A 21879-nucleotide genomic window follows, 5' to 3' on the forward strand; every position below is an offset into this window, starting at 1 on the left:
TCCCTGAGCCTTGACATAGGGTCCAGGGGCATTCTGGGAAAATTAAGGTGGTGGATGCTGAAGCTGCTTCACCTGGCAATTTTCTTATCAGTGCTGGGCAGCCCATCCCTGCTGCTGCCTCTGGCACTGCCACTCATGCTTCCACCTCCTGGTAAGTTTGCGGGGGAGGTCTGAGCGTACCCCGAAATCTGGTGCTGGCCCATTAATGTTCACACAGAATTAGTTCTCAGTCAGCCCAGCATTCCTCACAGAAAACAAAACATATGCTTTGTTTATATCTGTGCATATAATTGAGATGAGAAAAGAGGCTACAGGGGATAGTCTGTGACCCAGAAGAATGTTCATTGACCCTAGACAAATGTACAGATATCAGTCAAATGTGTGAACCCCTCTCTCCTTTTTTTTTTTAATGTTAAAGCGTTTTCCAGGTAGCGAGCCACTACTTGCCACAGGTTGACAGAAGCGTTGTACTGGGTAAAGGATAAAAGAGAGTTCACTACCCCATAAAAACTACTTTATGTAGTAGGGTCATGCTCTGTACTTGATTGTCTGTGTAGCCCCACTTTCCCTCCTACCAGCCCTTGGAGAGGGAACAATGGGACTAGGGTTTAAACTATAGTGGGATGGATGAAGGGGGAAATGCTAGGCCTCCAAAATAGCACATGGTTCCTCCAGCCCAACACTCCCCCACTTTTCCTGAAAGGTAGGAGAAACAACCTAGAACAGAATAGAAAAACAAGAGCTAGGATTTATTGAATAGGTAGGGGGAAAGATGGAGGAAACAAGAGGAACACCTCGGGTAGTTTAAAATCAGTCTCTAAGCGACACTCAAAGATGGGATGGAGTGCAATACTTGAGTGAATACAAAGGTGAGATGAGTATTCTGAGTCTCTCAGACCTGTCTCAGTCTACACTGTCCTGGAATGTGTAGTCCAGGTGTGGGCCTCAGGTTCTGAATAAAGCCTGCTATGTGATGGCAGAAGGCAGCAGCCACCCTCTCCTTCACAGTCTTTTCTGGGTGATTCCTTTTCTCTATCTTCTTCTCTGTATTCTAGGTCTCTGTCCTTTCTCTAATCTTCAGCTCAGAATCCTCTCTCTCTCTCCTCTCTTCAGAATTCTCTTAGAATCTTCTCAGACCAAAAACACCCTTAGTCCCCTACAACAGTTCCTAAGGCCTAAAAAAGATCCTGGCTTCACACAGGGGGCTACAGAACTGTCTTCCTAGTGATGCTTCTGTTTAAGTGATGTATAGTGTCAGTGACACCATTGTTGATGAGCCTCATAACCTTCCCCCCATGTCTCTGCAACAGCATGTTGTACTACTGCTATCATATAACACCAGTACAGCACTTCCCAGAAAATGCAAGAGGAACAGTCCCTGCTTATCAGATATGCAAGGCAGAGGGTCCAACTACACATTACTGGAGGGAGCAATTGTGTGCCCCAAGACAACATTGGGGTGGAGTGGGGACAGGATAGGATAGCTTGGTTTCCTGGCTTTGAGCCTTCCTGGCTTCCTGGCTCCCTCCGCATCCCCCTCATAGCCGGTGCAGAGAGAACCATGCCGGCTACCTCTCTGCACTTGGAAAACAGAGTGCAGAGATGGGGAAAAGGGGGCATACCTGGGGGAGGGGAGGGAGGAGAGGCTGCTGCAATATGACATATCTTATGGCTGCCTCAGCCTCCTTCTCTCTCCCTCTACGGCACTGCCACTAGGAAGGCAAAATGCCCACCCAGCAGAAATGCATGGCAGCTGGAGGCTCTGCTGTCCTCCCACCCTGCATTGGATACTCAGCAGCCTCCAAGTTCAGAGACTGCCGGTAATCCACATAGGATTGTGCCCTTAAAGATGTAACTAGCAGTTGTATCTTTTTGTCTTTTTTACACAAAAGTAAGTGCAGGGCACCTGATCTAGACCAGGACTCTAGTGTGTTGGTGTATGGGGGCTTTAGCCTTCTGCCACCCACTGCAGTCCCAATTTGAACCAGGGCCCTACTGCCTGCAATTTACATTGCCAAAAAGTGATCCAGTTTGGATCACTTTTTGGTGATGTAAGTTGGTGGGGTGGGAGATGATCTTTCATATTTATAGTACAAGGTGCTTTATGTAATGCCCATATGATAATGTATAATTACTTTGTATCTTTCTCCATTTCTTCAGACTGTCATTATAGGCTCTTACCTAGTTGCACATGGGTTCTTCAGTGTCTATGCAATGTGTGTTGACACACTTTTCCTCTGCTTTTGTAAGTAATCAGATCTTTGTTGTTTACTTTTCACTTCGGGTAATACTCAGATAAAGGGCCACCAGGTCAACTTCCTAAGATAATTTATGGGATATATAACAAGGAACCATTACTGTTTCTTTTTTTGTGCTACTTCCTCTATTGTAATCTTCACTGCATACGAAATTATGAAGTACATTGACCTCAGATGTGACTTCATTAGTTCAGCTAGTGAAACGTAACTGTTCCTCACTAGAATAGCTGGCTTTTTGGAGTAACTGTTCTGTACTAATTACTAACGTGTTGCTTCTGTAGTTGGTCTGTAGTTTCATCTTGTCCAGTGGCATTTTACTTAGATGAATGCTATGTGTTCCTGCTAATAACATCCTCGCCATTTTAGTAGACACAACATGTTGGATCAATTTAAAAGAACGTGTTTCAACTTCCACAACTATATTCCCCCTGAAAAGAGCTGAAAGTTTAACACTCACATGGAGAGCATAAATTAGTCACTGCTTACAGGTTAATCTACAGTCAGGGCCAGAAATATTGGAGCAAGGATAACTGTTTTGGCAATTGGCCTCTGTACACCACCACATTGAAGCTGAAAGGAAACACCCAGATGGGAGCGAAATCAGGACTTTCAGCTGTAATTCAAGGGGTTTGACAAAAGTGGGGCACTAGCCATTCAGGAAGGACAGCCAGTGGCATACACACACACCCATCATTGGTGGCTTATAAGTAATGGAACAAACCAACATCATTGCAAACTTAAGGATCACCTTTAATACCTGGATGAAAATCCTTTGCAGTCAATGACTGCCTGAAGTCTGGAACCCACGGACATGACCAAATGCTGGGTTTCCTCCCTCGAGATGCTTTGCCAGGCCTTTACTGCAGCTGCCTTCAGTAGCTTTGTTTGTGGGTCTTTCTGCCTTCAGTCTTGTCTTCAGTAAGTGAAAAGCATGCTCTATTGGGTTGAGATCAGGTGACTGACTTGGCCATTGAAGAACATCCCACTTCTTTGCCTTGAGAAACTCTTGGGTAGCTTTTGCTGTATGTTTTGGGTCATTATCCATCCACAATATGAAGCGGCGTCCTATCAGTTTGGCAGCATTCGGCTGAATCCAAGCAGAAAGTATAGCCCTATACACTTCAGAATTCATCCTGCTGCTTTTAACAGCAGTCAGGTCATCAATAAACAACAGTGATCTGGTTCCATTGGCAGCCATACATTCCCATGCCATAACACTGCCTCCACCATGTTTGACAGATGATGTGGTATGCTTTGGATCATGAGCTGTTCCTTTCCTTCTCCATACTTTTCTCTTCCCATCATTCTGGTACAAGTTAATCTTGGTCTCATCAATCCAAAGAATCTTATTCCAGAACTGGGCAGGCTTTTTTAGGTGTTTGCTGGCAAAGGCTAATCTGGCCTTTCGGTTCTTGAGCGTTACTGGTGGTTTGCACCTTGTTGTGAAGCCTCTGTATTTACATTCATAAAGCCGTCTCTTGACTGTAAATGTTGACAATGACATGCCTACCTCCACAAGAGCGTTCTTGACCTGGCTAGATGTTGTGAAAGGGTTCCTCTTCACCATGAGCAGAATTCTGTGGTCATCCACTTTAGTTGTCTTCTGTGGTCTTCCAGGCCTTTTGCCGTTGCTGAGCTTGCCAGTTAATTCCTTCTTTTTCAGGATGTTCCAGACTGTTGTATTGGCCACTCCCACTGTTTTTGCTATCTCTCTGATGGGTTTATTTTGTTTCCTCAGCCTAATGATGGCCTTCTTCTCTTGCATGGACACCTCTTTGGACCTCATGTTGGGGGTTCCAGTGAACAGCTACCAAATTCAAATGTAACACTCAGAACCACCTCCAGGTCTTTTACCTGCTTGATTGGTCATGGAGTACCCAGGAAACAGGCCACACCTGGCCATGCAGCTGCTTGTCAGCCATTCGTTCCATTACTTATGAGCCCCCAATGATGGGTGTGTGTGTATGCCACTGGCTGCCCTTCCTGAATGGTTAGTGCCCCACTTTTGTCAAACCCCTTGAATTACAGCTGAAAGTCCTGACTTCGCTTCCTTCTGGGTGTGTTTCCATTCAACTTCAATGCGGTGGTGTACAGAGGCCAACTGCCAAAACAGTTATCCTCGCTCCAATATTTCTGGCCCTGACTGTATTAATTTAATCTGAGTTAGGGTGCACTACAAGGATGTATGAGAATTTTGTTTCAGTTTGCAAATCACTCAAATATGCCCCATTCACAATCCTGAATGCAAGTGGGAGCGCATGTTCACCAAAAATGTTCACAAATTCCCAAACTTGCATTTGTGTTCACAAAATGTGCACTTTAAAAAATGCACAACTTTAAAAATGCAATTTAAAGTTGTTCATTTTTTAAGTTGCTCTTTTTTTAATGCACACTTTTAAAAATTCCCATTTTCATGCTTTAATGGGGAAAAGTACACACTTTTTAAAATGTACAACTTTGAGTTGTGCATTTTTTAAAATTTGTATTTTCATGCTTTAGTGAAAGGGAATGTATGCACTTTTGAAAAATGTGCACTTTTTCTGTTCAAATAAACTGAAAAAAACAGATTGCAAACGAGAACAGGAGTAAGCTGAAGTGAACTTTGAAGTAAAGTTCAGAGAATTTTATTGAGCTCGAGCATCCCTGGTTTTCCCATCCCTAGTGTGCCATGGATTTGCCCAAGAACATATTTTTGTGATACCATAATAAAGACAAAAGTACCTTTGGACACATGTAGAGTGTTTACCATCACCGCTATAACTGTAACTCAGTCCACAGAAATGTGGAATTCTAAATATTATTTGAGTAAGTAAAAATGCACCTTCTATCCAGTTATCCTTCTATCCAGTTATCCTTGAACTTTCTATTCACTGTTGAGTTTCCATTTTTTCTTTAATATTAGTTTCCAACAGTTTTTTTCCCCTCCTTTACTTGCTAGCCTTGGACAAAGTGAGCAAACAACCATCTTCAACCACCTCATGGTGGTACAAAGTAGTTTTCAATCTATATCTGAAATCTGATTGTCATGATAATTTTAATGCATTTTTTTCCATTTTAGTGTGTCTTGTAAATGCTCCAACCAATGACCAAATTGTGATTCACTGTCTCTACTTAAGAACTTATGTGAAGCAGGAAGTGGTGAATTACAATCTTGGCATGTATTCATAATACTGATTGATCATGTTAGAATGCACCAAAAAACCCAACTTGTGTTGACTTCCAACACTTAACTCTTTGTGAATGGTCATGTGGATTGGCTATTGTTTATCCTCAGGACAAATTTGTTCTCATTATTCACATTTTAGAATTAAGACTTGAAAACAGCACCTTTTTCACTTTTTTGTTCCTGAGCAAGGATTTAAGACATTTTCTTATAAATCCACTATGATGCTCCATCTAGCAGATATCACACAGTGAGGCTTTATTCCCATTCTTTAATTCTTTTTTAAATAAAGGATCAGGTTATTTTATTTATTTATTTATTATTTAATTTATTAATCGCCCATCTGGCTGGTCACCCAGCCACTCTGGGCGATGTACAACATACAATAAAACAATAAAATTCTACAATAAAAACATTTTCTAAAATACCCTAACCCACCCCAAATGCCTGCCTGAACAGCCACGTTTTTAATGCACGACGGTAGCTCATTAAAGAGGGGGCATGACAGAGTTCCCTAGGGAGGGAGTTCCACAAAGTGGGGGCCACTACAGAAAAGGCCCTCTCCCTCGTCCCCACCAGTCTAGCTGTCCTGGCTGATGGGACAGAGAGAAGGCCATCCGAGGCTGATCTTGTTAAGCGGCCTGTCTGGTGCTGCTGGAGGCGCTCCTTAAGATAGGCTGGGCCAGAACCATATAGGGTTTTAAAGATCAAAACCAACACCTTGAATTTGGCCTGGAAAACAACTGGTAACCAGTGTAACTCCTTCAGCACTGGAGTGATGTGATCTCGCCGGCGGCTGCCTTTAATCAGGCGAGCCGCCACATTCTGTACCAGCTGCAGCTTCCGAACCGTCTTCAAGGGTAACCCCACGTAGAGAGCATTACAGTAGTCTAAACGAGAGGAGACCAGGGCATGTACTACCGATGGGAGCAGATGGTCGGGAAGGAAGGGGTGCAGCCGCCGTATCAGATGGAGTTGATACAGCGCTGTCCGGCTCACAGCTGACACCTGAGCCTCCATGGACAGCTGGGAGTCCAAAATGACCCCCAGGCTGCGGACCTGGTCTTTCAAGGGTAGCCATACCCCATTCAACACCAGGTCAACATCCCCTAGCCTCCTCTTGTCTCCCACCAAAAGTACCTCGGTCTTGTCACGGTTCAGCTTTAGCCTATTCCTCCCCATCCAGCCACTCACCGTCTCCAGACATTTGGACAGGGATTCTACGGCCAACCTTGGTGAAGATTTGAATGAGAGGTAGAGCTGCGTGTCAACCGCATATTGATGACACTGCACCCCAAACCTCCTGATGATAGCCCCCAGCGGCTTCACATAGATGTTAAATAGCATCGGGGAGAGGATGGAACCCTGTGGCACCCCACAAGTGAGTGACCATGGGTCCGAAACCTCCTCTCCCAGTGCTACCCTCTGGTACCTGCCGGAGAGGAAGGACCGGAACCACCGCAATACGGTGTCTCCAATGCCCAACCCCTCCAGGCGGTCCAGGAGGATACCATGGTCAACGGTATCAAAAGCCGCTGAGAGGTCAAGGAGAACAAGGAAGGAGCATTCACCCCTATCCAGAGCCCTCCTCATATCATCTACCAAGGCGACCAAGGCCGTTTCTGTCCGATGCCCAAGCCTGAAGCCTGACTGAAATGGGTCTAGATAATCAGTTTCTTCCAAGTGTGCCTTCAACTGCACCGCCACCACCCACTCAATCACCTTGCCCCAAAATGGCAGATTTGAGACTGGGCGAAAGTTGTTCAGAACTTGGGGATCCAAGGAGAGCTTCTTTAAGAGCGGTCTTATCACTTCCTCCTTGAGGGCTGATGGCATCACTCCCACCTCAAGGGAGGCATTCACCACCGCCCTGATCCCCTCACCCAGTCTCTCTCTGCAGCCCATAATGAGCCACGATGGGCAAGGATCAAGTAAGCAGGTGGTCGGCCCTACAGATGAAAGCACCTTGTCCACTTCATCAGGAGGAAGAAGCTGGAACTGATCCCACAAAACCGGTTTGCCACAGGCCGCCTCTTGCTCACTAATTGTATCCACAGCGTGCAGAGTAACACACCTAATCTGATCAATTTTATCTGCAAAGTGCCTTGCCAAGGCCTCACAGGAGGCCGTAGAATGCTCCAGTGGTTCCGGAGCCACAGGACCGACCAGGCTCCGGACCACTTGGAACAGCCTCCTGGGACAGCACTCTGCAGATGCGATGGAGGCAGCAGAATATTCCTTTTTTGCTGCCTTCACCGCCATGTGATAGGCTGAAGATACAGCTCTAGCCCGTGTCTGATCGTCTTTGGAGCGAGACTTCCGCCACCGACGCTCTAGCCGTCTCACCTCCTGTTTCAGAGCTCGTAACCACGGATTGAACCATGGTGCAGTCCGAGCCCTGTTCAGGGGGAGAGGGTGTTTCGGAGCCACCTGATCTAATGCCCCAGTGATTGCAGCATTCCAGCCACCCACCAGGGTCTTGACCGAGTGGCCGTTGGCATGCCCCAGAGAATCCCCAAGCGCGTTCAGGAATCCATTTGGATCCATAAGATGCCTGGGGCAGACCATTTTAATGGGTCCTCCACCCCTGCGGAGGGGTTGTGGAACTGAGAAGTCCAACATCACCAGATAGTGATCTGACCATGACAAGGGGGTGGTGGATATACCCCCGACTTCCAGATCACTCCCCGCTTCTCCAGAAACAAACACAAGGTCTAGTGCATGACCGGCTACATGGGTGGGCCCAGTTAGAATATGGTGCAGCTCCCAGGAGGCCATGGTCTCCATGAAGTCCCGAGGTGCTCCTGTGAGGATAGCCTCCGAATGTACGTTGAAGTCCCCCAACACCAATAAGTTAGGGGACTGTACACGCACATCAGAGACCACCTCCAGCACCTCGGCCAGGGAGTCAGTCGTGCAGCGGGGTGGAAGGTCCACGAGCAGAATCCCCAGACTGCCCTTCAGGCCCAACCTCCAGTACATGCACTCAGCAACCTTGGTCTCCCGGAGAGGGGGCCTGGTGAAGACCAAGGACTCTCGGTAGATAACAGCCACTCCCCCTCCCCGATCCCCAGCCCTCGGCTGCTGTGCATACGAAAATCCAGCTGGGCACATGGCTGCAAGGGTTGGAGCAGCAGCCTCGGCCAGCCAGGTCTCCGTAATACATGCCAGGTCTGCACCCTCGTCCAGGATCATGTCATGGATGAGGGAGGTTTTCTGGGTAACAGACCTGGCATTGCAGAGCAGCAAACGAAGGCCAGAAGATGGGGTCACGCCTCCCCCAGCCATCCTTTGGCTCTGGACAGGCCCAGAGGAGGGGACAGATATTACACTACAGTTATGTAGTGATTAACATCATTTGTAAAACTTGCTCTCAGAAGTTGTTTTCATAAGTGAGTTTAAGTTTTTCAAAGTACAATAGGACTCTTTATGGGCATTGATCCAGTTCAGTGAAACCTGGCTAATAATTGCTAAAAGTGTTAGGATTCCCCCTTCCCCATGGGAACCTGGCCTCTGTTGGAGGGGGACAAAACGCCGGAATTGACAGATGCCAGAGCCTGCTGCAGAGTTAAGGAGGCAGAGCTGAGAGGAGGTGGGAGATGTTCTGCCAGATTGGCTACCCATCAAAAGTTGGATTGGGAGGATCCTTCCTGAAGGGAGGAGTCGAGAAAAAGCCTGTCAAGCATGGTAGGAAACCCATCCATTAGTTGAAAGGCAACTGACCTGCTTTCAGTAGCTCCCTTAAAAAAGCCCTATTTAGCTAATTAGGCCCAGAGAACAGCTCCCAGCCTTTGTAGTTGCTACGGGTGTGAAGGAGTGCTATTAACTGAATAAAAGAGTGTGTGGAATTTATAGCGAGTCTCTGTTGCCTCACTACTCAGCGGGCGGGCTTGGAATCCCTGACAGCTTGCTTTTCAACTCATGGACAGGTTTCCCATTGGGCTTGACAAGCTTTTTCTGGGCTCCTCCCTTCACGGAGGATCCTTCCGACCCAACTTCTCATGGGCAACCAATCTGGCGGAATGCCTTCCACCTCCTCTCAGCTCTGTCAGTTTAACTCAGCGCGGGCTCTAGCATCCGTCAATTCCAGAGCTTCCTCCCCATCTGACAGAGGCTGGGTTCCCAAAGGAGGAGGGAAAATGGTCTCTGAGCCTGGCCCTCCTGCTCGATAAATCCCTGGGAAGGTTCTTTGCTGATTCCTGGGAAGTCTTGGGGAATTGCCTCCCCCGCTCACTGCTCACTGTCCCAGCTGGGCTTTTTCTAGCTCTGCCTCCAAATCTGAATCAGAGTCAGAAACCAGATCAGGGAGCCTGGGCCCAATCCTGACAAAAGGCTTGCTGGGGGATGCTGAGAATTGTGTGACATTTTTCTGTCTTAACCTGCATAGGAGTGTGCCCTAAATGTATTTTAGTACAGGGGTGGGCAAAAGATAGACTGGGATCAACTGATAGATCTCCAGGTGATTTGCAGTACATGAGCAAAGGTTTCTTTCTGATCCTTTCTGCCCTGAAAGGTGGCCTGTAAATATTTTTTAAAAGAAAATAAAGTGTTGTCCCCCTCCTAAATTAGGCTGCTGAAATCAGCAAAGCTTGCAGCAAAATGGGACTAGATTTGTGTGTGAAAGGATTTGTGTGCTTGAGCTGCAGTTCTAATACTGAAAATAAATTCCTGGGCTGATGTGCTCAGAGGAACCTTGTTCTGCAATTCTGTGTCATGAGAATGAAAGATGAACCTGCTTAATCAGACCAAGGGTCCATCTAGTCTAGCATTCCATTCACACTGTGGCCAACCAGCTGCCTGAGGGAAATAGTTGCCCCTTGAGCCACTATTTCCACCTGGTTCCACTTGGCAAACCTTGGGGCTCTAGTGAAAAACAAAGTAGATCCTGTACGCCTAAAGTCTGCCCACCACCGTTTTAGCACGTTTCTTTAAATGCTAAATATGCTCACAAGTGGAAAACTTTGTCCTGTGTTCATACACTATCTTCCTCTATTGCACGGTAATAATGGAACAAGGCAAGAAAAATTAGGGAAAATATGTATTGTGGTGACTAAAACCCAAGAGTGACAGAAGGCTGTATCATGTTTATTTACTTAAATTACATCCCACTTCATAATTAGAAATTAAAGCAGCTTACAAAAATCTAGTTAAAACCATGTTAAAATATAACCCCTTAAATAATAAACATTTATAATACAGACTTTGTTAATTCCAAGTCATTTTTTAAAAACAAACATACAGAAGTGGATTACGCTATGTAATTTGAAGGTTATGAAACCTAAAAGAAAGGAACTTTTGGAGAGTTGAAATGAATTACAGAGAATGGAGTATATTCCTTTAAGAATGTGATGTTTCTAAATGAATCCAGATCTGGTCTTTGAATGAGGCAAGTGCAGGCTACAATGGTCTGATTGTTTAGTGGTAGTTGTATGTTTACAACTGAAAACTGTATGTGTGTGTGCCCACATATGCACAAGCATTCACAGACATTCCCTAGATACGTAGCGTACAGCTACGCATCTTGTTTTCTTTACTAAAATACAATCACGCAACAAGAAATCCTTACCAGGAATGCAGCATTCAGGGAGGGGAGGCTTATCTCTTCCCTCCTCAATGCAACTGGAGCCAAAATCACCCCTTCCTCCCAGCTCTGCATGCAGGTAGACTGCGAAGGGGGAAAAAGTTTCTCTCTGTGCCTAATATTAGGATCATATTCTATTATTCTAAACCAGGAGTGGGCAACTTGTGGCCCTCCAGATGTTTTGGCCTACAACTCCCACAATCCCTCACCATTGGCTGTGCTGGCTAAATGTGATGGGAGTTGTAGGCCAAAACATCTGGAGGGCCACAAGTTGCCCACCCCTGTACTTAATGTTCTAGCTGCACTTGAGGTGGTGGGACTTTGGTTTGGAGAGAAGAGATAAGCCTCTCCTCCTTACATGCTGCATTCCCAGTAAGGATCACCCCACCCACCCAATGCGTGCATGTAATTTAGAAAAACAAGTTACCTTAGCTGCATATTACAGATCCAGCAAACATCTGCTTTGCCTCACAGTCACACACATTAATGCATTTACTATTGAAATGATGGTAGGCTCTTTTTTTTAAGGGCTAGACTCATTCTGGGCAATGTGCTGCAGAATAGGGGCTCTGGGGTACCAGCCGGTGGTATGGGGGAGGGTATGCATTCTCTCATTCAGGCAACGTATTGATGACAAAGCTCCCCGTCAGAGCACTGTGCTTGCCTACACAAGCTGTAGGAAGCAACTCTTGTGGTCTGAACAGCCTGTACTGATCCCAACAGGATCCCTCAGACATATGGATCAACAGTGACCAGCGAAGGTGGAAGCACGGTCCCTGTTTAATAAGCCATATGTCAGTGGCCTTAGAAGAGCTCCAGAAGTTGGAAGGAGCACCAGATGATGTTAATGTCATCCTTCTATTTTACATGTCAATACGATGAACCTGAAAACTGCCTTCTTTAAATTCAAAATGCTGTCTTCCAAGTTTAGTCAACCTTCCTTTGGCCTTTTTTTTTCTCAGACCACCAAAAATGGAATAAAGTCTGGTGGGCCCAGGATCAGTGTAACCCTTCTCCAAATGCACTTTCTGGGCACAGACCACTAGGAACATCTTGTGTACATGCCCCCTTTCAATGAATGGCATTAGTGTCCCTGTAAAGGTTTTGTTATGATCATGTGGGCTGTGTAGGAAGCTGTAGTGTATAGTGACCTTCATTTCCCTGAGAACTAAGTACTTCCAGACATCAGCACAGCCTGACCTCTTGTGGCAAAAATAAAAAATAGACCAAGAATGAATCAGAAACAATACTTTCATACAACATACAGTACCCACAGAAGAAAAATACTGTGGTTTGCATCCAGAGATTTTATTTCACCATCGGAAACATCCCTGACCATTAATTTTAAAATGCTCCTGTTGGCGGAAAGGGGACAAGGCAATGTTCACCAGTTTCCCCTCCCTCCTCTGCTTCCCTCCTCATGGTTTCAGAGGGTCCCCTACCCTCAGTAGGATATTTTCAGGGACTGTAGAGGGAAGGAGGGAGGGAGGGGCAAACATCACCTCCTCTACCATTCAGCCAGTGGACAAAAATAAAATGATTTTGTTGGATTCAGTCCTGTGTTCAGAATTGCACAAAAGCCGCTAATATGACAAGACAGTTAAGACCCTAAATACTAGCATCATGGAGAACAGGGAGCGAACTTCACGACAATGGAATGAAAAGCACGTTGGAATATTATCTTGATTTTTATGGAACTGGCTTTGGTCCGTCGGGGACACATGAAGCAAGAAAAGTTGAGTGTACTGTACCTTTAAAATCCTGTTTTCATGGGTCAGCAATTGAAAGGAACATCTTTCTGGGTTGGGTGGGGGAAGTAGGACCGAATGTCATCAACCAGGCAGGGGCTGCTCAACCAATGAGAGAGCCTTGTTTCCCTGCCCCTGTCCAAGCCCCCCCCCCCATATTATGAATTGAGAATAACTAATTCACAATTCCATTCAAGCAAACTGTCACAGAGTTAAAGCTTCCCCACCTATTACCCAATGCGGGCACTTTTGCATGAAGAAGCCAAAGTCCCTGATTCTCCAGTGCAGCATCTGAAGGCTTCCTATGAGAGCACCCCACCCATTTTGCCCCATTCCAGCAAATTGTTGCGGAGTGATAGCTTCTAACCCCCCTTCCGCCTTTCCTGGGCACTTCTCCATATTTACAACGGCAGACTTCTCTGCTCCTGTGATCCCAAGACCGCAGTAGATCACTACTGTGATTAAGCCCTTATGCACATAAGGGCTTATGCCCTTAAGCCCTTACTGCAAGCATCACAGACAAGTGAAGTTACAAGACATCAGAGACACGACTTTACACAACAACAGAGAAGCGACTTCACACAACACCACAGAAGCTAAGTAACACAAACATCAGAGAAGTGCATAATTATGGAGGTTAATTACTCCCCCTGGCAAAAAGAAAGTGCAGCAGGATTCTGAAGGTTCAAAAGAACACTCTAGTGCTTTGATGTGTTGGAAAGGCAGATGAGTTACTTTAGTTACCTAGGTTACTGAAGGCAGGGGCAGGTGAAAGACACTCCTAGGAACACCCTGACCATACCAAATTTAAAGTGGAGGGATGGGCACACAGCAGCTGAACTGCAGGGGAGCCAAATAAAACAAAATACAATGGACTAAAAGTACTCTGCAAAAATGTGGCTTCCACACAGGTAAACTCCAGGGCTGCTGCAGAGTGGCCATGACATCATGTGTCCCTAATGACTTTAAGCCACTGCAGCATCAGAAAAAAAACTCCCATGTAGACAGGCCCCAGGTGTTGGGGGTTGCAGTTGGGGGCTTTACTACCAAGCACAAAATAATGACTCTTAATAAGTTGCATGTGCAGATGTGTGAATCACAGTATGGCTCAACAGTGGCTTGGCTGTGGCCTACCTTGTATTGATATGGAAATATGGGCATTAGTGTGCTTGTGGCATCCTGGGATGCCACAACACTAAAGTTTGCTCTGTTGTAACACGGGGATTTCTAATGTTGATTCTTTTCCTCTCTCTGAATCTCTCTACTTTGTTTTGCTTTGTGTTTGACTGCATGGCTGCTTGCTGCTTTGGCTCCTTTTGACCACTTCATATTCAGGTGAAGACTTGGAAAGGAATGATGGATCTACAGCAAAACCCTACTACATGTCAGCTAGTCTACACCGAATTCTGGGGAAGAAGGAACTGAGTCCTAAAAAGTTAATGGGATAATGCTCCAAAAATGTGAAAATGGCAACACTTGTCAGTTTAATTTTTTTTTTAAATCAAGACACATAGAATTTAGGCAAGAGGTTTTTTTAAAAAAGTATAAAGGATGCTTCTGGTTAATGAAAGATTTATGTTTGCTTTGTATTATCTAAAAATGAGCAAATGGGCAACATTTAAAATAATTTTTTAACAGCTGTGAATCAAGGCCACATCATAGTTTTTATAGAGTGCCTATGGAAAAGTGTAAATGTGAAGCTTTTTTATCTTTAGCTCTTAGTGTTTTAATAACTTTTCTAACTTGAGATTTTGCTGTTTGAAATGACAGCCATTTTGATAACTTTTTTTATAGGTGTATATTTGTAAAGGATATTCAGGCAATTTTTGAAAGCACTACAGTGAATCCTAATTAGCCATACAACAGATCAAGACTATAGGTAACCAGTAGGTGGTCCTAAATTTGTAATTATGGTGCTATGGCTGTATTTTTACTGTACATGCTGGTTGACAGCTACTTAAACTGTGATTAAAATATATTATGAGTTCCCTTTGAAGAATTACACAGTGCTATGTCAGTCACCTCCACTACAAATGGTATATGTTTAGAAAAAGAGCGATTAGTATCATACTGATTCATCTCAAAGGAGGTAATGAAAGAGTACAGATTGTTTAAATTGCTTACAAATAGAGTCACATTGTTAATTATAAACCCTTTAAAGAAGAGTATATGCCAGAAATATACATGGGTGGGTGGAATCTAGGTCAAACAATAGCCTCTATTTTCCATCTGATGCAGTATGAAAACTGTGTTGCCATTGCAAAAGGTTGTGGTACCTTAAGGGTGTCATGATTTTATCCTGTGCTATGTAAAGCTTTCGATCTAGCTTAAATACTCAAAGAATCAAAATCAATTTCATACTGTTTTTTCTTGTGGAAGAAGCCCTTCTGGTCTATTTAAGCCCAATTTTTCCCAACCTGGTGCCCTCCAGATGTGTTAAATTACATCATCCATAATTGCCAGCATGCACACTGTGGGGGGTACTTATAGTCCAACATACCTGGAGAGCACCAGGTTGGGAAAGGCTGATCTAACCCCTAAACCTCCCAGTTTGGGGGCCTGGCCTTCAAAGTTTTTCCCTTGCTCTGCATTTCAGCCTTCCCTTGCTGCTAACGTAGACACACAGAGAGAATTAGCGCTAGATATAGGGGGGCTTAAGTAGCCTTTGAGCCTCTCTTGCACTGCTTAGGTGAACATCTGATCATTTTACATATTTGATCATTACAATATGAATTAGCTTTTTGGCCAATTATCCATTGAAGCAAGGACTACTTCAAAGTTCTGTGTGGAAAAATACCCAGTGCATAAATATCAAAACTCAGTGTTCCACATAATAAAACAGAACACTGTGTTGTACCTGACCCGTAATGACACATGCACATTTTATTATTTAAACATTCAGAATGAGAATTGAAAGTGCAGAAGAATTGTAGCTCCACTACCAGCTATGGAAGGCAAAGGACCATGAACACAAATTGTTCCATAGACAACAATGGGAGAGTGCTAACTGTGCAAGGATTATAAATAGATGGGAAGATATTAGAGCAGCCTCGCAGTCTTACTCGCTAATGGAAGCTGGGTGAGGAACAAAATCCTAAGAAAAGGAGAGGCTTTGCCATAATCCTACCCTTTGGCTAAGGGTTTGTAATAAGGAAACTTCCTTTATTCACTCTGAACTTCAAAATAATTGCAGGCCTCAGCTGAACTGCAAGCAAATCAGTTCAGCTATTCTTCTGTTCCTGGGTCATTAGAGGTTTTTGAGATTAGTGTGGCATGTTTTTAAAAATACATTATCATTATAAGTTTCCTAACTCAACCAGTACTGTAGTACTTCACCATTAAGACAGGGATGACTGGCTACATTTGTATTCAGAAATTGGAAGAGCCTACTTTTTCTGCAAGTAGTTGAGTAGGTCCTCAGCTTAAAATCCTAAAACTGGAAGCAGCACAAGGAGTTCTGATGGGGGCTGCAGGAGAAGCGGGTGAAAATTGCCTCTCCCCCAGTCGGAGTCTCTGCTGGATCCCAGTTGCTTCTGCAAATGGAAAGAGCCTTTCATTTGTCGGAGAGCAACTCTGGATCCAAGCCAAGGCATTTACTATGGCTTGGATGCAATAAAACAATAGAAAGACAAACTTGCTATTGAATTAAAAGGATTCCCTCCCTCCTTGGAAATATGTATGTTCCTGGGTTATTGGTCATTTACATGAGACAGATGCCATCCGTTACTGCCCTATTAGTTCTGTGATGACCAAAATATGTTGTCCCAAATCCTTCTGTAGCTACAAGCAATTCATTACGTACAGCATGCATCTGCTACCTATAAGTCCTGGAAGCAGATGTATGTTTCCATCAGAAGATGCATACAGCCACAACAGTGCTCAGTTGAGCATCACTATGCAGATGGGGATGAGCATACAAGTACACTAGCAAGTATGCAGAAGGTGCTTAGGTATATGAACATTTGGTACTGAATTAGGGTATTGGGGTACAATTCAACACAGAGTTAGGTGTACCTTACTCTGGGCTGAATTGTGGCATACAAGTGCAATTGAAATCAATAAATTAATTTAAATTGATCTCCACTGGTCAGGATTTAAAACTGATTTTAAGATTTGGCATGCCAGCATATTTAGGATTGGGTCAGCCAATAGTTGTGCCAGCAATATATCCCAAGGATATGCTAACAACACAGATGTACCTGTACAAATGTTTAGGATCAGTGTGAAGTGTCATTGGCAAATATCCTTCAGGGGACCATTCTAGAGCCATTTTATTGATTAAGCAACTGAGAAAACTGTGAAAATGCAAAGCAATAGCACTGAGATTTGGCAGTCATTCATTCATCTGAAATATATTGGTTAAATTATTACAAGGAGTAAATCTGATCGATAAAATTCCTGAATATCTTTCTCAGAAATGAATGAGCATTAATTAATTAATGTGCAAACTAGGTAATAATTTATTTTTGAAAGGCAAATACTTTTGAACTTGATTGATGTGTTTCTTAATCCTTGGGCCAAATCCTGCTGTTTATTATAATGTTGGTTTTATGCATAACGTGCTTTAACATAAAACTAAAGCTTGATAAAATGCACTTCCTCGCTTTAGGGAAGTCGAGTACTGGATGAATCATTTCATGATGAGATGATACATTTTAAATAGGCTTTGATCCTGCACTCATTCTAGTCAAGGGCAAGGCAAATGTGCTCTTGACTGAACTGGTGCAGCATCTGGCCCATGTCAAAGGGCTGATTATATTATTGCACCAGTGTTTACAGTATAGTAAATGCCAAACCATCCAGTATTTAATATATACCGAGACTTTTGCTGTTGTGCACAAAGGGGCCAGCAGGTGGCAGAATTGCTTTCATACTGCATTGGGTTGATCGTTTGCTCTCTGCCATTCTTCCTCCTAGTGGAAGATTTAGAAAGTCATGATGGCTCTACTGAAAGACCTTATTACATGAGTAAATCTCTGCTGAAGATCCTGAACAAGCAGAACATGCAAACCAAGAGACAATAGAAAATGCCCATGTTCTAACCACACAATCACATTTGGTTCAAGGCATTGTTCCCTCAATACATTGTTGACTGTCAGCTTTTATTTGCGCATGTTTTATACCAAAGCTATTGTGTGTGTGAAGCCATCAAAGTTTGTAATGACATTGTTTTTAAAATTCCAGCAAAATATATATATACACACAAAACCCATGGGAACATTTTTATGCTGAGATTTTCATATCTCTTGCTCCCTCTCCCCCCTCCCATTTTGCCTTTAATTCTTGTGGCTTGGATGTTTTGAAGGAGTATTAAAATGTTAACTTTTTTTTAAAAAAAGAAAAAGATGTGAAATGTGTTACTGTTGCAAATTTTGCTCGAGCCGAGTAAACAGATTTCAGAAAACACCATGTTATGATTTCTTGAGAAATAATGTAACAGTGCAATCCTATGCATGTCTACTTAGAAGTAAACACCATTGAGTTCAGTGGGGCTTACTCCCAGGTAAGTGGGTATAAGATTGCAGTGTAAATGTACTTTTCAATATAAATGGTCATAGAATATATAAATGTCTCTTGAATGCGTTTAAAGTCTTGTCAGTTTTGTAGCCTGTACAGCTGTGTGCTCCATGACAAAGTGCCTTACTGGCTATTAGTATTAACTAGCTTATGTTTTTTTTAACTTTACAAGCACCGTTTGAACCACAAAGCTAGCACTGCTTGACATGATGGACAAAACTCTGTTTCCTTGAAATGTATGGGTACAAATTTGGTTATTTGCCCCAGTGTGGAGTATTTGCAGTACCTATATTGTCCTACAACCATCTGCTCCAAAAAGAAAGTAGTAAAGACTAGCATTCTTTAAGGAATTGTGTAAGGATGTTTGAATTTCTTATGGTTAGCTTTATCTGTGTAGGAACCTCCACTTCAACAAGTGATGCATTCCACATGTAGGAAAGATATACAAAATTCTGAGCAATTCATTACCCTTTGGGGGGTTGGAGGGGTACTTCTCCTGAGAGCAGGAAGTAGGGTTGCCAGTTTTGCAGCCATCCTTTGTAGCTGTGCCTTTTGAATAATGACTTCATCTGTTGCAATTAGCAGCAGATAATGTTTATCTCCAAGTCTTGGAAAGTTTCACCTGCTAATTCCTATATATCAAACTGTAAAGACAACTACAGGGATCAGCTGTAGAGCTGCCAACCTTCCATATGGACCTTACATAGGATCACATAGCACTGGAGTTAAAGGGAAATAAACCATTCCTGTTTCTGGCCTTGTAAACTTTTGCAGAATATTGCAGAAAAAAATTCCACGGGTGGCAAAAACTATTCTGTGGGTACAGGAATGAATGTTGTACTCTCAGTGCCAATGAAGTGCTAATAGTGTTACTTCCTAAACACCAGTAGTGTAGTGGAGGCAGGGCTTTCAGCACCAACACGTTTTTTATTAGCAGGGATGCTGATGTCATCTGCCAGCCCCCTCAGAATTCTCTGGTCCCTCTGAGCATAGCTGCAATCCTCACAGTAGCTGGGGTGGAAATAATTAACTTCCCCAGCAACAATTTGTTCCCTGTTGTAATGCAAACCGTTTTGGTCTTGGATGGGCCATTCAGACCTATTAGCTTTACAAATGGCCTGCTCATACCAGCTGAAAACTCCTAGCACTGGTTTGTTAATAATTGATCAACACAACTGCCTGTATTTTTGGACTCTCCTTGGGGGCATGACTATGGGACTGTCATGAAGAGCACCTGCACTTCAGAACTTACCACTGCTAAATACAGGTGGTACGTGCACCCCGTTCATCATGGGAATTCTTTTGCTTGCATCACAATTATAACCACAGTTCACGACAACTGTGGTGGATAAATGCTCCTAGCAGGCGTTAATAACAATAGTGGTACACCAACAGTGCTATAGTGAGAGAGTGCTTGTGTCTCTTCAGCCTAAAGGGACTGTGCGGGCAACTTAAGCTGTAAATTTTGAAGTTCTCTTGTCCAAATCAGTTTCCAGCCATGTCCCATACCATTTGGTCCAAAAAAATGCTTTCAGAGCTGCAGCCTTACACCTCAATCCTAAATGCATTTATCTGGTTGTTCGTCCCATTGGTTTCAGCGGAGCTTATTCCCACATAAGCTTGCCTAGGACCAGGGAGTTTAAAATTAAATTCTGGATTTATTGAAGTCAGAGAAGTGTTTATTCACTGTAACCAGGATTTAATTTTTAGAACCCACTGTAGAAGAATTTGCACCTTCATATGTTGGTTAGCTAGTCAGGGAGGAGTGCCACCTGTGTTAAGTCTTTACCAAGCCCCTGCTATTTAAATTTAAGAAATGGGAACAGGGAGGTGTATACTACACTAGTGCAAAGTATTTATTGCTTTAACAGGTGTAAAATGAATCCTTCATTTTTAAGACTCTTCTTAAGATATGTTATTTTATATAATGACTTTTAATTTTCTAACTTTTGATACAGATTGCTTCCCTTGTAAAATGTTGGTAATTTGCACTTCACAGTAATAAGAAAACATAGTGGCTTCTTCAGTTTTTGAGATGTATAACTAATGGTACTAATAGTATAATTAATGCAGTCTGTTAGTTTGTAAAAAGGTTCCATCAGCATTTCAAATATGTACTCATAAATTGTATGGTGGCAAATGAAAGAACTTGGTATCCGTTTCCTCTGTGATCACATTTCTACTTTAAATGTGATTCTAGATACTTCATTTTTGTTTTTTGTGTCCAAACCAAATTAACATGAGCACATGGCCGTCTGCGCTCTAAAAACGTTTTTGCTTCTGCTGTGCAGAAATATTAGGAACATATTGTTGAAAATATCTTTTCAGAACTAAAATGTTTAATATTTAACACAATTTGTTGTTACTTATTGTTTTACAGTTCTTGGGATTTGTTCTAATAAAGATTTAGATACAAATGAATTCCTTTTTTGTTTTTATTTCTCTCTACGTGGGTGCCTATTCTAAAAAGAGGCTTTGTGTTGCATTACTTCATGCATTTTTCATGCATTGCTCATGCATCAATCAATCAAAAGTCAATAGTCATCCTTCTGCCAATGCACTCAAGGTTGTGGAAAATTTAAAACAAACCAGGCTTATGCAAATATAAAATAACTGAAGTCTCCATAGGGTTCACATTATACAAATAATAAAATAGGAGGGAAGGTATCAGCTACAGTTCACACTAAAAACCAGAGCATTTTAATTAGTTTTATGTTAAAATTTTTAAACTGTTGGCAAAACATCCTCTGCCCCTCAAATTAGGCAGAATGAGGCAGCAGATGCCAGGGGGTGGGCAGGGAAGAGCAGCAAGTTGTTGGAGGACAGCAGTGAAGGCAGCTAACTTGCTGCCTTCACTGTCAGTAAGGTTCAACTGTCAATCCAGTTGGCTTCTGTACATGGACTGGGGAGGGAGCCCTGTTGCATTTGTCTCAGGCAGCAAAATGCCTTGGGCTGGCCCTAGCAGAAGGACTGAGTTTTAATTCAGTATTTATCACAGTTCTCGAAAAGACACATAGCATTGTTTTCATTATGGTCTCAGGTGCCTAATATTTCAATTCTTTCATTTTCAGCATTTTGTGGGGAGGTGGGGGTGAAATGAAAACTCTGGCAAAAGAGGCTAGGAAGGTGAAAATTTCGAATAACTCTCCTTGGGGAGGAGGACAGGATTTCTGCTTACCTTTTTAAGTGTAGGTGGTGGCTGAGTTGTCGTCTTTCTATTTTTCTTTTCTTTATTTACTTTAAAAACACATTTGCACTTTGAGCAGCCCAGGACTCTTTAAAGAGAACCTTTTCCAGCCCAGCAGCTCTTTCTGAACTCCCCTGAGACCACGTGACTTTGTCCTCTCCTATAGGTATTTAGAAAGTGCTCCAGGCTGCAGAATCTTCTCTGCAAGAGTAAACAGGGTTTTTAGAGCTTTAGAAAAGCTCAGTTCTTCCTCGCAACAACACAGAGCAAGCAAGATAAAGAGTTTTTCTAAAGCTCCAAAAGTCCCATTTGTTCTTGTTTGCAGCAGCCCTGGACTCTTTGCAAAGAAGCTTCTGCAACCTAGGAGTTCTTCCTGAATGCCTATAGGAGTGATGTCACATGGTCTTATAGGAGTTCAAGATGTG

General features: G+C 43.3%; 1 protein-coding gene across 9 annotated transcripts in view; it reads left to right on the plus strand.

The window, feature by feature from the left end:
- The window catches only part of SLC44A5 (solute carrier family 44 member 5), a 279038-nt gene extending 258354 nt beyond the window's left edge, over positions 1 to 20684 (plus strand). For 5 of the 9 annotated variants that reach the window (XM_084852192.1, XM_084852193.1, XM_084852196.1 and 2 more), the window contains 2 exons: positions 2161 to 2245; positions 14086 to 20684. In XM_084852192.1, coding sequence (XP_084708318.1) covers positions 2161 to 2245; positions 14086 to 14198 — 198 coding nt within the window. In that variant the 3' untranslated portion in view covers positions 14199 to 20684. The remainder of the gene's footprint in view (positions 1 to 2160; positions 2246 to 14085) is intronic. The other 4 variants (XM_084852194.1, XM_084852201.1, XM_084852197.1 and 1 more) reach the window with 3 other exon arrangements.
- Positions 20685 to 21879: the final 1195 nt, after the last annotated feature.

This window comes from Heloderma suspectum, chromosome 4, assembly GCF_057233095.1.
Source record: "Heloderma suspectum isolate Gila_16-S chromosome 4, 16-S_ref, whole genome shotgun sequence".
Taxonomy (NCBI): domain Eukaryota; kingdom Metazoa; phylum Chordata; class Lepidosauria; order Squamata; family Helodermatidae; genus Heloderma; species Heloderma suspectum.